At 29.7% G+C, this 18,903-nt stretch overlaps 1 protein-coding gene across 4 annotated transcripts in view; it reads left to right on the top strand.

Annotated features, from left to right (window-relative positions):
• The first annotated feature begins 1,658 nt into the window (after nucleotides 1–1,658).
• The window catches only part of lilli (AF4/FMR2 family member lilliputian), a 450,959-nt gene continuing 433,714 nt past the window's right edge, over nucleotides 1,659–18,903 (top strand). The window contains exon 1 of one of the 4 annotated variants that reach the window (XM_075294154.1): nucleotides 1,659–2,327. In XM_075294154.1, the coding sequence (XP_075150269.1) occupies nucleotides 2,299–2,327 (29 nt within the window). In that variant the 5' untranslated portion in view covers nucleotides 1,659–2,298. The remainder of the gene's footprint in view (nucleotides 2,328–18,903) is intronic. The other 3 variants (XM_075294153.1, XM_075294156.1, XM_075294158.1) reach the window with 3 other exon arrangements.

Raw genomic sequence — 18,903 nt, 5'->3', positions numbered from 1 at the left:
CCAAGGAAAAATAAAACAATAAAATGTTAATTTTGTAATAACAAGCAACAACCACCAACTTAATTCAATATCGCTCCAGGTTAAATAGCGCTCCAAGCTACTAAACACATATATGTTTATAGGCTATTTCTAAATTAATATATGTTTGCATCCAAGCATATTATATTTACAAACATTTTATGTCCCAAACATAATATGTTCTAACATATTAACATATATGTCCCAAACATGTTATGCTAGTTTATGAACATTATATGCTTGCACTCAAAAATATTGTGTTTAAAAATTTGTGTTCCAAACATATAATGTTTATAGCCAAACATATGAAAAACAGTCTTTTTCAACCGTGTGGTTTGTGCATCCAAGCAGCCTATATAAATGATATTTTTATGTCAATATCATATTCAGTGTATGGTTGGTTTGAATACTAAAAATTTCTTAGTTAATTTTTCTTAAATTATATTCACTTTTCCCAGAGAGCGAGAGAGAAAGTGCATATTTTTCTTTGTTCCTTATTTGTATAAATATTTCGCGCTAAAATATAGGGCATATATATTTTAACCAAGTAAATCTATTTTTCAGACTACTAATAGGTTTTGTTTCTTTCTAATTGCAGAGGCGGCGATATTCAACAATCATTTGAAGTCATTCAACAAAATTCAAATAAAATTACCATACAATTTATATGAAAACAAAAAATAAATAAAAAATTATAGCAAACATACAATCGAGTAGATGGAAATCAATATGCTTTGAAACATAAAAACAAAAAATAGAAAATTAAGCAAAAGAAAATTCATACAAAAATTTATGAAAAATAGTTGCCTACAAATAATAAAAAGCAATACAAGTAATACCATAAGTAATTATGAAAATAACAAACAACCAAAAAGCATTACAATAAAACGGGAAATAAAATAGAAAAAAGACGAAAAGCGAAGCAGTAAAAGTTAACTTGAGAAAAATCCAAATATAATCACAATTTAATATAAAAACTACGGCAGAAAAAATAAAAACAACAAACCCATATAAATATATTTTAATAAACTTTAGAGAGGAAGATATAACGTCATTATGTAATTGTCATATTTAAGTTGTAGCTAAAGTAGAAATGGTCCTTCGATAGCCATATGTATATGTTATTCGATCAAAAAACATTTTTTAAGTAATATTAAACATATGTAAATTAAAATTATAATTAAAATAAAAATAAAAGAAAAATTAACCAAGTGCTTACTTAATATCAAACAATATACACATATATATTATTAAACTTATGCATATATACTTTAATATATATAAGAGACTATACAAACCTCTAAAATCGAAATACACCACATATATATATATAAAAAGGTCGCTTTTTTCTTCTAATTAAACAAACAAACAAAAAATAAATATTATTTACTTCGAGCTAATACAAATATTCGTGCGAAAATTAAAAATAAAAACAAATAATAAATAAACATAAAAGCTTTTCATTGGAACATTTGCAAGCAAGAACACAATATAGCTTTAGTTTATGAATTAGAACTTAATTTAATAATAACAAAAAAAACAAACATACATTTAATTTAAGAAATATGTTTGAAATTAATTAGAACTTATTATAAATATGTAATTTTGCTTATTGTAAAACAAAAACAATTGAATATTTCATTATCCAATTATGGCAAACAATTAAAATATATACATATTAATTTTATTAACAAAATTCTTTAAACAAAACCAAAAAAAATCTTGGTTAATTTCTTACAAAATATTTATTTGTAAAAACAAAACAAAATATTGGACAAACGCTTAAAGCTTTTTATGTAAACCGACAAATCACAATCAATTAAAGCTTTATTACCAAGAAACCAATAAAACAACAACAAAATTAAAATTGGAATTTGCTAACTCATGACTACCAAAATCAAATGACAAGTCAAGTTAAACAAACAATTATCGATTATATCCTTGACTTATTAAGAAAACAAAAAAAAACAAATCTACAAAATCAAGTTAATGCTTAAGAAAAATATTTTTATTTTGTGGGTTATCTTCCCAACGATAAAAATTGTCTAACAAAACAAAACAAACGAAAGAAACCCTCAATCAACATTTTCTTTGCGAATAAATCAAAAATTAATCCAAACCAAAATTTACCAAAATCAAACTTTACACACAACAACAAGCAACTCAACTATACAACACCAAGCAACAAACTCCAAAAACTAAACCAAGCAACCAACAACAATGTCTGATTGTTGTCAAAGCTATTGGTAAAGAAAAGTTTACTTGAAAAAGTCAAATGCAATGGATATGAAGAAACTATCGAAACCACGGTAAGTCGACATGAAAAATTTATTTCTTTTGTAAAACCAAATAAGAGAAATATTACCAAAGAAGCTTTCAGGGAAATTAACTAGCTAATATAAACAAATAAATGATTGACATAGATTTTTATTATCCCAATAAAATATAGAAATATTTTTTGTTTTAAAGAGCACCGGGACAACCATCATAAAGGGTGTTACGGTCAAAATTTGGTCAATATAAACTTGACGTATTTCTTTCAATTTTGCATTTACAAAACCTGAACACCCCTCATTTTGAAGGCGTGTGTGTGTAGAATGTTGCTCCTATTTTGATTTTGGAATTCACTCTTCAGTTGTCAAAATGCCGTCCAAGCAAGAAGAGCAGCGTATCAAAATTTTGCTCGCGCATCGCGAAAATCCGAGCTACTCGCACGCAAAGCTGGCAAAATCGCTAAAAATTGCCAAATCAACCGTTACAAATGTAATTAAAGTGTTTGGGGAACGTTTGTCGACAGCCAGGAAGTCTGGATCGGGGGGAAATCGAAAACCGGAAGCCGCTGAGACGACAAAGAGAGTTGCCGGTAGTTTCAAGCGAGATGCCGCAAATAAGCTCGGTGTATCGTCTACAACCGTGCATCGAGCCAAAAAACGAGCCGGACTATCGACTTACAAGAAGGTAGTGACTCCAAATCGCGATGATAAACAAAATACGACGGCCAAAGCGCGATCCCGGAGGCTGTACACGACGATGCTGACGAAGTTTGACTGCGTGGTAATGGACGACGAAACCTACGTCAAAGCCGACTTCCGGGACAGGAGTTTTATACGGCAAAAGGAAGGGGAAAGGTAGCAGATATTTTCAAGCACATAAAACTGTCAAAGTTCGCAAAGAAATATCTGGTTTGGCAAGCCATCTGTACCTGTGGCTTGAAAAGCAGCATTTTCATAGCTTCCGGGACTGTCAACCAAGAAATTTACGTGAAAGAGTGTTTGAATAAACGTGTGCTGCCTTTCCTGAACAAACACGGTTGTTCCGTACTGTTTTGGCCGGATTTGGCATCTTGCCATTAGGGTAAAAAGGCCATGGAGTGGTACGCCGCCAACAACGTGCATGTGGTTCCCAAGGACAAGAACCCTCCCAACACGCCAGAGCTCCGCCCAATTGAGAAATACTGGGCTATTGTCAAGCGGAACCTAAAGAAGACCAAAAAAACTGCTAAGGACGAGCAGCAGTTCAAGGCAAACTGGCTTTCTGCGGCGAAGAAGGTGGACAAGGTGGCTGTACAAAATCTGATGGCAGGTGTCAAGCGTGAGGCCCGGCAATTCGGATTTGGAAAAGCGAAAGCCTAACTGAATATTTTTCCTGAATTTTATACTAATTGAACTTGAAAAAGAAATTTAATTTGATTTTTTAAATAAACGATTTCACCGATTTACACGCGTTTTCCCTTGACCAAATTTTGACCGTATCACCCTTTATAACTGCAATTTTAGGTGTGGATACCAAAGTCATCAATCGACTTTCTGTCACAATAATGTGGAAAAGTCTAACACAAATTCTTTTAATGTTCTCCTTGGACTATTCGACATTTTTCATATCGACTTTAGGCAATGACCCAAATTGTCTGATCGACTTTTGAAGGAAAGGTCAAAAGTTAACATTGAATAGACAAAAATGATGATACCCAGAAAGTCGAGTTTTCTGAAAGTCAAAAAGCTTACATTGAATTGAAACAAAGTTTTCTGAATTTTAAATAAAAAAAGTTTTCTTTAAAAGGAAATAAATATCGCTTGAGATATCGATGAAACATGTATAGATAGGATTTTGTTGTAACAGTTTTTAATATTGTTTCATCCAGTATCCTCATGAATCCTGTTCAAACCTGTCTGGTATGCTGCCTGATACAAAGGCTCTCTTTTTTTTATAACGCTGGATCTCGCGCTCCAGAATGTGAAGATCAATCCTTACATTCAGGGATGGAGGTTGTCTATCCACAAGATAGTGGCAAACTCGATAGCTACACTGTTAGAAAAATATGTTTTTCGTATGTTCCGATATAAACAAAATGTTTTTCGGGCACAAGTTTTAAACACAATATATTTAAGTGCAAACATGTAATGTTCCTAAACTAACACTAAATGTTTGGAACACATATGTTAATATGTTAGAATATATTATGTTTGGGGCATGAATGTTTCATAAAAATAATATGTGTGAATGTAAACATATATAAATTTACAAATTTCAAGTAAACATATATATGTTTACAATTTCTGTGAAACGGTTGTATGTTGTTTCGGAAAACTGTTTCATGATAAAGCCAAAAATGTGATATGCTTAAGTCTAAATATTATTTAATTTGAATATTAGAATGAGTATTCGGAGTAAAGAAAATAAACATTCGGAACCAAGAGAATAGACATTTGAAAAAAAAAACGGCATGAGTTTTCGCCTTGAGAGCAGAATTTTATGTATGTGTGGACAAGTATTTTGTTTATCATTTTGGCATTACCGGCCTTAAAGGTAAAAATGAAATTAAGTACAAAACACGATAAGTTTTAAAGGCATTTAAAATGATGTTAAATGCTACACGGATGAAAAAGGCTGTTTTTCATATGTTTGGCTATAAACATTATATGTTTGGAACACAAATTTTTAAACACAATATTTTTGAGTGCAAGCATATAATGTTCATAAACTAGCATAACATGTTTGGGACATATATGTTAATATGTTAGAACATATTATGTTTGGGACATAAAATGTTTGTAAATATAATATGCTTGGATGCAAACATATATTAATTTAGAAATAGCCTATAAACATATATGTGTTTAGTAGCTTGGAGCGCTATTTAACAGGGAGCGATATTGAATTAAGTTGGTGGTTGTTGCTTGTTATTACAAAATTAACATTTTATTTTTCCTTGGGCAATTGATCAGCTACTTTGATCCTTACAAACTGTGTGGTCCGCTGTTCGAATCCCCGTCCGGCAAAAGGTAAAATTAAAATAAAAAAAATCATACAATTGAAGTATTACAGAAAAAGGTGCTAAGAACTAAAAAATCTCGTGGAAGTGAGAAAGATGTGGGGGAATATACAATTGAGCAGAAACAAAATTTTGAGCATTCAGGTCGAAAACCTATGTTGTTAGCACCTATATTACCTGTTTATTTTCATAATTCGTTATGATTGTAAATATATAAATAAATAAATAAATAAAATTTTGAGCACAATATTGTTTGGGAGAAATTTTTTTAAGCATATAATATTTTTGGGTGCAAAATGCTTCCAAACATATTATATGTACATAATAACATATTGTTTTTTGGAAGACAACATTATTGAATTTGGATGCAAAAATACAAAATGTTTGGAACTTAGACTACCCAAACATATATTGTTTAGACTAATATGCTTTCAAACATATTATATATTGGAAGAGATCAAACATATAAATGTTTGGGCAATACCCAAAAATGTATATGCTTGAAGCAAAATATGTTTGGGAGTATATGTTACAGAAGCGATTTTTTGTGAGCGTGTAGTAAAAAACGGTTCACGCCTAAATAAATTTTCTTCTTTTGTTAGAGTTTTTGAATTCCTTCCAAAATTTCAAACTTTGTTGTTATAAAACTGTTATTTTTGCAATAAAAAATAATATTTTATCCAAAAGGACTGCATTTCGTTTATATCAAGCACTGTTCTTTTCTGACTGTAAATCTTGAATACCCCACATTTCGAAATTTCATTATAAAAATTTAATATAGTATAAATGTCTAAATTAAAAAAAAAAATTGGTTCGGTCGGAGCAGGGATTGAACCCACGGCCCTTTGCATACAAGGCCGACATGCTAACCACTGCTCCACGTGGCCAACAAATGTATGTTTCTGTTAAATAATGTTATGTTTGCTTGGGCTCGTGGGCGCTGCAAACTATGCTATATAAATGTAACTTATAACCATAATTGTCTACTGGTGATTATAACAGCTACGTAGCCCAGTGGATAGCGTGTTGGCTTACAAACTGTATGGTCCTCGGTTCGATTCTCCGTCCAGGCGAAAGGTAAAAATTAAAAAATTTATAAAATTGAATAATTTCTTCAACATTATTTGTATTACAGGAAAAGATGCCAACAACTAAAAATTTCGTGGAAGTGAAAATTATGTTAGGGAATGAGCACAATCTTCTTTGGGGAAAATTCTTCCAATCATATAATATTTTTGGGCTCAAAATGCTTCCAAACATATAATAGGTTCACATAAAACAAACATATTAATGTTTCGGCAGTATCCAATAATATATGTGCTTCCTGCAAAATATGTTTGGAACATATGTTAGAGAAGCGATTTTTTTTGAGGGTATACCTAAGTTTGACAACATGTAATTGTGTCGACGCACTGGGATGATCTTGGTATCCGCATAAAGGTGATCCAGGAGTGTACTGCGGAGACATCCTATCGCAGTTCTAAGAGCACCGTTCTGATAGGTCTGTATGTTATTTCACTGCGTGTCGCTCGTTTGAGGTGTCCACACTGGCCCTGCATAATTTACCACTGACCTGCCAATTGCCTTATATGTAGTCAACAAGCTTTCTTTGTCCGCACCCGGCAAGCGCCTTGAAAACCTTGTTTCTACCGCGGAGCTTATCTCAAGTTGTAGTGAATTAAAATGGCTGTCGAATGTGACCCCGAGAATTTTGGGGTAATTTGAGGTCGGAATTATTTCGCCATCGACTCTTACATTCAACTACCTGCGTATTTCCGCCCTCCATGTAGTGAATAGTGTTGCAGAGGATTTGGTATGAGATATCCGCAGGATTCTAGCAGTGAAATAACTGGTAAGATCAGCGAGTCATCAAGAATGGGTCCGGATGCCATCATTGTACAATCGTCTACATATTATACAATCTCGACGCTATCAGGAGGTAGTGGAATAGAGGACAAGTATAGGTTAAAAAGTGCCGAAGATATCCCTCACCTTGGGGAACTCCCTATTTCACTCTACAGGGTCTCGACTTCTTGTCCATAATTTCCACATACTGGTAAATTAGACCCAACGTTTACTTCCTGCCGGTAGGGACGTATTCTTGATGTCCTCGAAGATTCTGGCATGGTTGGCCGTATTAAATGCCTTCGAAATGTCAAGCGCCACGAGGACCGTCCAATGAAACGGCTTGGGTTGGTCTATTAATGAATGCTGAAATGTCATGCCAAGTAGTCGTCGTGCTAAGTATTTTACGAAGGCCATGGTGATGGTTAGCAGCTGGAAAATTCTCCACAAAGGCTTGGGAGGAATAGTGCCTCAAGTGTCTTAGCCACTGGCGAGAGTAGGGATATCGGTCTGTACGATTCACCGAGTCTTTGTCTGGCTTCAGTAGTGGAACCACCCTACCCATCTTCCAGACATCGGGTATAATGAGTGATTCCAAGGGGAAATTGAGGAGTCTGGGCAAATACTCAACTCCCGCCGCCAAAGGTGACTGTGAGCGATCCCATCATCCCTTGTGGTGGGGTACGAGAGGATTCTCACTGTTGAACACAATATACTTGTTCCTGTGCCTAAGTTACATTGTTTCAGGTGCTCTAAACAAATGTTCCGCTAGTGCTTATCGACTATCTCTACACCCATAGAAAAATTATTACCATACGGGCTCAAATCGATACCGTACGTTATTGATAGTTAGCCAACCCCGTATGGTACAATATCAATACCGAATGGTATAGGCGGTACGCAAAGCATGAAAGTACCATTCGGTATTATGAAAGTACCAATATGGTATTGAAAATAATACCTAAGCGGTACTATTAACATATTTATACCATAAAGGTATTGATGTACGAGGGCAGTTCGGAAACTTCTTAGCCTAGCACAAAAAGCGCGGTATAAACAGAAAAAAGTTAAGTGTTTTGGAAACTTCCATCTCTGTTATGAACACATGTTAAATTTTGTTTCGATCTGGCAACTCCTTCATATAGAAACAGGTGTTCAAAAAAGACGCATCAGCAATTTTTTTACAATGGAAAAATTAGAAATGCGTGCTCTCATATTTAATATAACATAAAAAAGGTTTATCGGGTGAAAGTGGTCCTTCATATGCAACAGTAAAAAATGGGGTTGCTGAATTTAAACGTGGTCGTACAAGCATTGAAGATGAACCACGTAGTGGACGTCCAAAAACAGCAATAAAATGGATTTTAAGCGTCGTTTCATAACTGTTGATGAGACATGGATCCACCACTATACTCCAGAGACAAAAGAACAATCTAAACAATGGACTGAAGCTGGAGGAAGTGCCCCAAAGAAGACAAAAACAATTCAATCGGCTGGTAAGGTTATGGCAACGGTTTTTTGGGACTTCAACGGTATTTTATTAATTGACTATCTGCAAAAGGGTAAAACAATAAATTCAGAGTACTATTGCAACATTTTGGATCAATTAAATATACAAATTCGAGAAAAACGTCCTGGCTTACAACACAAAAAAATAATTTTTCATCAAGACAATGCACCAGCGTACAAGAGTGTTTTAACAATGGCTAAAATCAACGAATTACGAAAGTACGAGTTGCTTGACAACCCACCTTATTCTCCTGATGTAGCTCCCAGTGACTTTTACTTGTTCTCAAATCTAAAAAAAAATTCCTTGCTAGCAAGCGTTTTACCTCAAATGAAGGTGCAATTACAGTTGTAAACCACTAATTTGAAGACCTTGCACTGTGTGACAGTGGAATTAAAAGTACACGGATGAAAAAGACTGTTTTTCATATGTTTGGCTATAAACATTATATGTTTGGAACACAATTTTTTAAACACAATATTTTTGAGTGCAAGCATATAATGTTCATAAACTAGCATAACATGTTTGGGACATATATGTTAATATGTTAGAACATATTATGTTTGGGACATAAAATGTTTGTAAATATAATATGCTTGGATGCAAACATATATTAATTTAGAAATAGCCTATAAACATATATGTGTTTAGTAGCTTGGAGCGGTATTTAACAGGGAGCGATATAGAATTAAGTTGGTGGTTGTTGCTTGTTATTACAAAATTAACATTTTATTTTTCCTTGGGCAATTGATCAGCTACTTTGATCCTTACAAACTGTGTGGTCCGCTGTTCGAATCCCCGTCCGGCAAAAGGTAAAATTAAAATAAAAAAAATCATACAATTGAAGTATTACAGAAAAAGGTGCTAAGAACTAAAAAATCTCGTGGAAGTGAGAAAGATGTGGGGGAATATACAATTAGGCAGAAACAAAATTTTGAGCATTCAGGTCGAAAACCTATGTTGTTAGCACCTATATTACCTGTTTATTTTCATAATTCGTTATGATTGTAAATATATAAATAAATAAAATTTTGAGCACAATATTGTTTGGGAGAATTTTTTTAAGCATATAATATTTTTGGGTGCAAAATGCTTCCAAACATATTATATGTTCACATAATAACATATTGTTTTTTGAAAGACAACATTATTGAATTTGGATGCAAAAATACAAAATGTTTGGAACTTAGACTACCCAAACATATATTGTTTAGACCAATATGCTTTCAAACATATTATATATTGGAAGAGATCAAACATACAAATGTTTGGGCAATACCCAAAAATGTATATGCTTGAAGCAAAATATGTTTGGGAGTATATGTTACAGAAGCGATTTTTTGTGAGCGTGTACATAAAATGGTCAGTTTTATGTTACTAGTTAATATTACTCGTACAAGGAAGAAGCATTTTATTTAATTTTTAAAAGCTCTCTCCACTCTTGAAAAACTAATCGCCCTGTCGTTTGCTTGTTGCAACATTTCGGCCGGTATTTCACCAATTTCCAATGCGTCAGTTAAAGTTCATATCTAGCTTTGACATAGCCCGACAAAAAAATTGAAAAATTAATTGAATCAGTTCTTTAATCAAACTAAAAAAGTGATTAAAAATATTCAACATGAAATATGTGATCAAAAATAGTAAAGTAATTAAAAATAGTTAGGTTCCTAATTGAAAAATTGATTGGTGTTTATAATCAAAAACAATAAAAAAATTAATATAATCAATTGAAAAATTAATTGAATCAATTAAAAAATTAATTGAAATTTGCTAATCATGAAACATGCTAATCAAAAATATTTTAATCAAGTATTTTTTATGCCTAATTAAGACTGTGATTGATGCTATCATTTTCGTGATAGAAGACAATAAAAATAAAAATACTCGTATAATTGGGTCAGGTCAATTAATTTTGTGGTTGAATCAGTCATTGACAGTAATATTATTGAGCTAATTAATAAAATCTTACGCCGCCAATATCTTTCTATGTATGTGGCCCCTCGTTATCAAAATTTATTTGGTGAAGACTACCATGAGATGATATCCAACTTTTTTTGCGCAAAATACAAGAACAAGACGATGCTAGATGGTACACAGCACCGGTCAATTGATAGCATAGATCATGTGATTGAACGCCTTTAGACTAGGTTCAATCACATGATCTATGCTATCAATTGACCGGTGCTGTGTACCATCTAGCATCGTCTTGTTCTTGTATTTTGCGCAAAAAAAGTTGGATATCATCTCATGGTAGTCTTCACCAAATAAATTTTGATAACGAGGGGCCACATACATAGAAAGATATTGGCGGCGTAAGATTTTATTAATTAGCTCAATAATATTACTGTCAATGACTGATTCAACCACAAAATTAATTGACCTGACCCAATTATACGAGTATTTTTATTTTTATTGTCTTCTATCACGAAAATGATAGCATCAATCACAGTCTTAATTAGGCATAAAAAATACTTGATTAAAATATTTTTGATTAGCATGTTTCATGATTAGCAAATTTCAATTAATTTTTTAATTGATTCAATTAATTTTTCAATTGATTATATTAATTTTTTTATTGTTTTTGATTATAAACACCAATCAATTTTTCAATTAGGAACCTAACTATTTTTAATTACTTTACTATTTTTGATCACATATTTCATGTTGAATATTTTTAATCACTTTTTTAGTTTGATTAAAGAACTGATTCAATTAATTTTTCAATTAGGAACCTAACTATTTTTAATTACTTTACTATTTTTGATCACATATTTCATGATGAATATTTTTAATCACTTTTTTAGTTTGATTAAAGAAATGATAGCTTCAAATAAATTTTTTACCAAAATTAAAAAAATCCATAGTTTTTTTAGAAAAAATGTTCGTGTACATTTTTCAGGTCTGTGACGGTGTAAAATTCTGTCCAGAACATCTCTTAAGTGTGACATCCCACGAAAGCGATAAATGTGTGTTCAATAAAGCCAAATTTTTCCGAAATTTCAAAATATCTATAATCCATAATTAGCATTATAACTACAAATAAATCATTTTTCAAATTAAATGAACCCCTTATCGTTTCAAATGGATTTGTCTGATTTGAAAAATATTTCATTTGAAATGTAAAAGGTTTCACTTGAAGTGAAAAGTGTTACATCAGATCTAACGAATCTATGGCAAATAGATCAACCCCAGAAGCAGTGCAGAACCAGTTCCTCATGTGTATGGACCAGTTTCAGTTCTGTTGATATTTACATGGGACTGTCATTGCGAGTAATCAATATTTTTTTGACAAAAATGTTCCATGCATCTAGTGGAAAGAATAACATTATGCTCTTGAAGCATGTTTGAGGTGATGATATTCATGTGTTTACGCTGTTTAACAGTGGCTGAAAACTTCGACCCTTTTCTGGGATTCACAAGGTGTGATAAACATCCACAACCTGCACGCAGAGAAGAAACATGATTGTCACAATCATATTCGAAGAGCAAAATAATATGATAGGAGCTATTTTCGCGGCGACCATTTAGCAAAATGTAGAACACAAAACAGGTACATTTTTTCAATTACACTTCCCTTTTTGTGTTCACATAAAACCACGTGCAAATTCTGAATAAATAAATTAGTAATTCCGTATTCTCCGCCCATTCCAAGAAACAATCAACATATGACTGACGCGCAAAATGAAAATCGTGTGTACCTGCTCAATGTTTTTATAAAATTCTTTTCGCTGCAAAAAAAAAAAAATTAAATGGTCACGAAAGCATGTCTATGCGTAACCTATAAAAATATTTTTTTCGCTGCAAAAAGTCAAAAAATTTAATGGTCAGGTCCATGATTTTCCTGACCATGTAATGGTCTCAAATTCTATCATTTAAATAATAGAACATGTTTGCGGCATTTGAGAACCATTTAAATGCTTATTGCCAACATATATTTTTCTCCGCTCGAAAATTATTTTTCCAAAGACAAAATACATGGTTTTCGCGACAATTACCTACTATAGATAAGCACAACTTGATAAAAAATATCACATCAGATTACTATGTTGAATTATTGGGCCGATTCGACGCTGAATTGAGCATGAAACAGCACAAACGCACCAGCTCAAACCTTCTTCTTCGTCGTGGAAAAACAGTACGAATTGAGGCATGAATTGATGTCCCTACCAAAACATTCTTCTGATTTGGCAGCTTGCGATTTCTTTTTGTTTCAATGTCTTAAGTCATTCGTTGCCGGTAAATACCACCCAGCACAAAAAAAATCTTAGAAAGTACGGACTTCGGCCGTTTTAAGTGAACATTAAAGTTTTGGACAATTAAATTTCACATAAAAGAATAGAAAATAAAAAAGTAAAATAATAATTAAAAACAAAAAAAATTGATCCCCGCTGGGATTTGAACCTGTGCCGTTAGACTTTTTCACTTCCATGGAATTTCTCTTGAGAAGATTTTACAAATTACGATAATTTTTTGATTTTTAATGGAAAAAAATTTATACAAAATATAAGCCAAAAAATAAAAACGAGGATAACATAAAGAAATTATTAAAAAAAATTAATAAAAAATTGCCACTGTTGAGATTGGAACCAGCGTTCTTTTTTTTTCATTCATAATAATAAAGAACATCTCAGGAAGTAGTTAGAATGTCACGCCATGGTGTCATATTAGGTTCACATCACAAACATTTGAATAGACTTTTTGATGCATCGTGTTCAATGGCGTTTGTGGCAGAGTGTGCTAAGGCATTCTGTTATGGTGCCCGATGGAAGCGAGGAAGTTTTTCAACTTGTAAAAAATTAGATAATAAAAAAATAAAAGTGTAACAAAAAATAGTGATAAAAATAAAAAGTGAAATTCGAAAAAAAATGTTTTTTAGTTTTTTTTTTAATTTCTTCATCCAAATGAACTTCCAATGCACAACTTCTAAAGCAATGCAAAGGATCCAAAAATGAAGTACTTCCTTCCTATGACAAGCCCATGTACAATTCATCGAAGATGGTCCAAGTTTGCACTACTTCCGGGTCACAAGTTGGGGATCCAAACTACTTTTTGGAAGCTCTTATTTTGCTGGGTAGTGGAATGGTGTCAGAAAAGTACATTTTTGGACTGGTTAACACTATGCTGTAAAAAATTGCGACTTGTTTTTATAGTCAATTAAAATTTGTAGATTAATATTTGGAGGATTTGTTTCTTTAGAATAGGGAAAAGCAAATATTATATCTGGACGGGATTGACCTCTCAATTATGGTTAAAGCACAGGAAAAGCCTCCATTTATATTAAAAAGCATTCGCTAAACATTACGCCTTTTTATTTTTAACAGATATTGTCGACATTTGCTTTCCCACACAATTCCTTCCAGTTTATAAATATGGGGTACTGGAACAAAATAAATTTTCCCTTTGTATAAAATAATTATTTTTATTTATTTTTGTGCATTGCTTTTATTACAAACAATTGAACAAAAAAAAAAAAAAACGAAACAAAACAAAATTATATGGGGTAGACGAAAAATTTCCAAAGAGATTTCTTTATTCTGCCATTTTTCAAAGGCACCTTAGACAACATCGGGATAATTAAATTTTATATAAAATTATAACAATTACCACAATGCTTTCACAATTCACATTTCTCTCAAAGGTATGTGCATAAATGGGTAGATAAATAGATGGTTTTACGGTGTGGAAAATAGCTGCAAACATTTCTATATTTAAAAGACTTGGCAATAGAACGTATAGAGACAAATAGCATATCTATGTGAGATTTTAATGCCATACAATCATAATCAAAGTGATGGAAAATAAAATTGTAATTGAAATTTTGCCCACCTTAATTTATATGAACCACAAAATCCACAAACGTACATTTCAGCATACATGTGTTCTATCAATCTATTGGAAAATCCTCCCAATACAAGGTGCAACAAATAAATTATAGGACATCCAATGTATATGGTGAATTTTGTATTACACATGGGAAAAAATATTAGCGATATGGCAAATTTTTCTATAGAAATAAAGCTTTGACAATATTTTCTATAGAAATAAAATGTTGACAAAATTTTCTATAGAAATAAAATTTTGACAAAATTTTCAATAGAAATAAAATTTTGATAAAAATTTCTATAGAAATAAAATTTTAATAAAAATTTCTATAGAAATAAAATTTTGACAAAATTTTCTATAGAAATAAAATAAATAAATAAAATTTTGACAACATTTCTATAGAAATAAAATTTTGACAACATTTTCTATAGAAATAAAATTTTGACAAAATTTTCTATAGAAATAAAATTTTGACAAAAGTTTCTATAGAAATAAAATTTTGACAAAAATTTCTATAGAAATAATTTTTCTATACAAATAATATTTTTATAAAATTTTCTATACAAATAATATTTAAATAAAATTTTCTATGGAAATAAAATTTTTACAAAATTTTCAATAGAAATAAAATGTTGACAAAAATCTCTATAGAAATAAAATTTTGATAAAAATTTCTATAGAAATAAAATTTTGATAAAAATTTCAATAGAAATAAAATTTTGACAAAATTTTCTATAGAAATAAAATTTTGACAAAATTTTCTATAGAAATAAAATTTTGACAAAAATTTCTATAGAAATAAAATTTTGACAAAATTTTCTATAGATATAAAATTTTGATAAACATCTCTATAGAAATAAAATTTTGACAATATTTGCTATAGAAATAAAATTTTGACAATATTTTCTATAGAAATAAAATTTTGACAAGATTTTCTATAGAAATAAAATTTTGACAAAATTTTCAATAGAAATAGAATTTTGACACAATTTTCTATAGAAATAAAATTTTGATAATATTTTCTATAGAAATAAAATTTTCACACAATTTTCTATAGAAATAAAATTTTGACAAAATTTCTATAACAATAAAATTTTGACACAATTTTCTATAACAATAAAATTTTGACACAATTTTCTATAGAAATAAAATTTTGATAAAAATTTCTATAGAAATAAAATTTTGACAATATTTTCTATAGAAATAAAATTTTGACAAAATTTTCTACAGAAATAATATTTTGATAAAAATTTCGATAGAAATAAAATTTTGATAAAAATTTCTATAGAAATAAAATTTTGATAAAAATTTCTATAGAAATAAAATTTTGACAATATTGTCTATAGAAATAAAATTTTGACACGATTTTCTATAGAAATAAAATTTTGATAAAAGTTTCTACAAAAATAAAATTTTGATAAAAATTTCTACAGAAATAAAATTTTGACAAAATGTTCTATAGAAATAGAATTTTGACACAATTTTCTATAGAAATAAAATTTTGACAATATTTTCTATAGAAATAAAATTTTGACAAAATTTTCTATATTTTGGCTTCGTGGGTATTTAAGTTCTAATGAAATGTAATATGGAATTTATATTCAATAAAATAATAAATAATAAATAAATAAATATAGAAAAAAAATAAAATTTTGACAAGATTTCTATAGAAATAAAATTTTGACAAAATTTTCTATGGAAATTAAATTTCGACAAAATTTACTATAGAAATAAAATTTTGGCAAAATTTTCTATAGATATAAAATTTTCTATAGAAATAAATTTTCTATACAAATAAAATTTTTACAAAATTTAAGATACACTTGTAGTTTAGTAAAATTTTCTATAGAAATAGTATTTTTACACAATTTTCTTTAGAAATAAAATTTTGATGAAAATTTTTATAGAAATAAAATTTTGATAAAAATTTTTATAGAAGTATATTTTTGACAAAATTTTCTATAGAAATAAATTTTTGACAACATTTTTTATAGCAATAAAATTTTGACAAAATTTCCTATAGAAATAAAATTTTGATAAAAATTTCTATAGAAATAAAATTTTGATAAAAATTTTTATAGAAATAAATTTTGACAAAATTTTCTATAGAAATAATTTTTCTATACAAATAATATTTTTACAACAATTTCTATACAAATAATATTTTTACAAAATTTTCTATAGAAATAAAATTTTAACAAAATTTTCTATGGAAACAAAAGTTTGACAAAATTTTCTATGGAAATAAAATTTTGACAAAATTTTCTATAGAAATAAATTTTTGACAAAATTTTTTATAGCAATAAAATTTTGACAAAATTTCGTATAGAAATAAAATTTTGATAAAAATTTCTATAGAAATAAAATTTTGATAAAAATTTCTATAAAAATAAAATTTTTACAAAATTTAAGCTACACTTGTAGTTTAGTCAATGCATGGTTGTACGCTGAAATCAAAAAAACAACAACAATGAATAAAGAACAAAACCAACAATAACAAAACAAAACGAATGAAAATTTTATATAGAAATACAATTTCGACAAAATTTTCTATAGAAATAAAATTTTGACAAAATTTTCTATAGAAATAAAAGTTTTACGAAATTTTCTATGGAAATAATTTTTTTGCAAAATGTTCTATAGAAATAAAATTTTTACGAAATTTTATATAGAAATAACATTTTGACAAAATTTTCTCTAGAAATAAATTTTTGACAAAATTTTTTATAGCAAGAAAATTTTGACAAAATTTCCTATAGAAATAAAATTTTGACAAAATTTCCTATAGAAATAAAAATTTGATAAAAATGTTATAGAAATAAAATTCTATTTAATAGAAATAAAATTTTGATAAAAATGTCTATAGAAATAAAATTTTTACGAAATTTTCTATGGAAATAATTTTTTTACAAAATGTTCTATAGAAATAAAATTTTTACGAAATTTTCTATAGAAATAACATTTTGACAAAATTTTCTATAGGAATTAAATTTTGTCAGAATGTCACATTCTTCAGGCATACGATCATGGATTGTTGGGGCATCCCTCATTATATCCATTATTATGAAGAATTAATTTTCAAAAATATGACCACATATATTTAAAGAATATTCAGTGTACATCCAAGTTTTTAATTTGATTTCCTCAAACTTTTGTGGTAGCAAGAAAACAATCTCAAACAAATACTTTGCAAATTATTTTTAATTTGTCCCACAAATTATCAAAACTGATTGCAAACTAGTTTCGGTTCGGATAACTCTGGAATATGCTGCTGGTAAAGGCTATTGCAAGAATATTTCAACGTACAATATTAATGTACGCAAGTCTCATCTTGTAAGTACTTAACCAAAAGATTGGTGAAAATTTTTTACCCTCCCGATTATAAGGAAATTCGTTTGCATTCCACGTTACAAAATCAGTTCGTCTGGTTTGTGCAATTATTCCACAGTTGCTTCCTCTACTTCTTCTACAATTATAAATGTTACTACCATTCATTCGCTTTTAACAGTCAGACAAGAGATCTCATACAAATAATAGTCTAGAATAGCAATTCGCTATAAGAGAAGATATGAAATTGAAAAAAAGAAGAAAAAAAAAACCGTTGAAAAGCAATTTAAATGTAGAGCTATCAATGCTATGAATATTTACATTTAAATGATGTCCTTTCAATAAGATTTCATTTTGGTTAGTTGGAAGAAGTAGGATCATAGACACAGTTGCTACACTAAACAGAATGAATTGGTTATTTTAAAGAAACATTTCTCATTTGTATAAGTTTTGGGAAGTAAAAAGAAATTGGGAAAAGTTTGATCCCATGGATCAAGAAATATGGATATACGAACGAATTGAGATATTAGGCGCTGTATTTAGACTGAGACATATTGTCCCTAAATTAACATTCAGAAGAAAATTTTTGAAAAGTTATTCATTGTAGTAAGGGCGAGGTTATATGAGAGAGTCTTTGGGACACATGAATACCTCCTATATAGGACATACTATGAGAAAATAAGGGGAACTTCTGTATTAGCTTTCCTTCCTCCTTACAATGGAGTTTGAACAGTGTTTAGTGGAATCAAATATAAACAATGTTAAAAAAAAATTGCTGAGAAGTTTCTTTTTCCAGCAAGGATAATGATATTCGTCAATAACTTTGAAACACTAATTCCTGTAGAATAAGAGTTCTATAGATCTCAATACCAATGTCTCCAATTTGGATGGACATGTGGGCTTTGGATTATATTCAAAAAATCTAAAACGTAAATTGGAGAAAATATTACCTAACCATTGTAGTGGTTTTCAGGCTGAAATATTAGCTATAAAAGTGGTGGCAAAAAGCATGTTTCAAAAAATATTGACAACCTGCATTAAAGTCCTTGAACTCTATGTTCATTAAAACGAAAAAGGGCATAGACTGCCGTAAATCTCTCAACGAGATATT

This window comes from Haematobia irritans, chromosome 2, assembly GCF_050003625.1.
Source record: "Haematobia irritans isolate KBUSLIRL chromosome 2, ASM5000362v1, whole genome shotgun sequence".
NCBI classification, from domain to species: domain Eukaryota; kingdom Metazoa; phylum Arthropoda; class Insecta; order Diptera; family Muscidae; genus Haematobia; species Haematobia irritans.
This window is presented reverse-complemented; position numbering and strand designations above follow the sequence as displayed.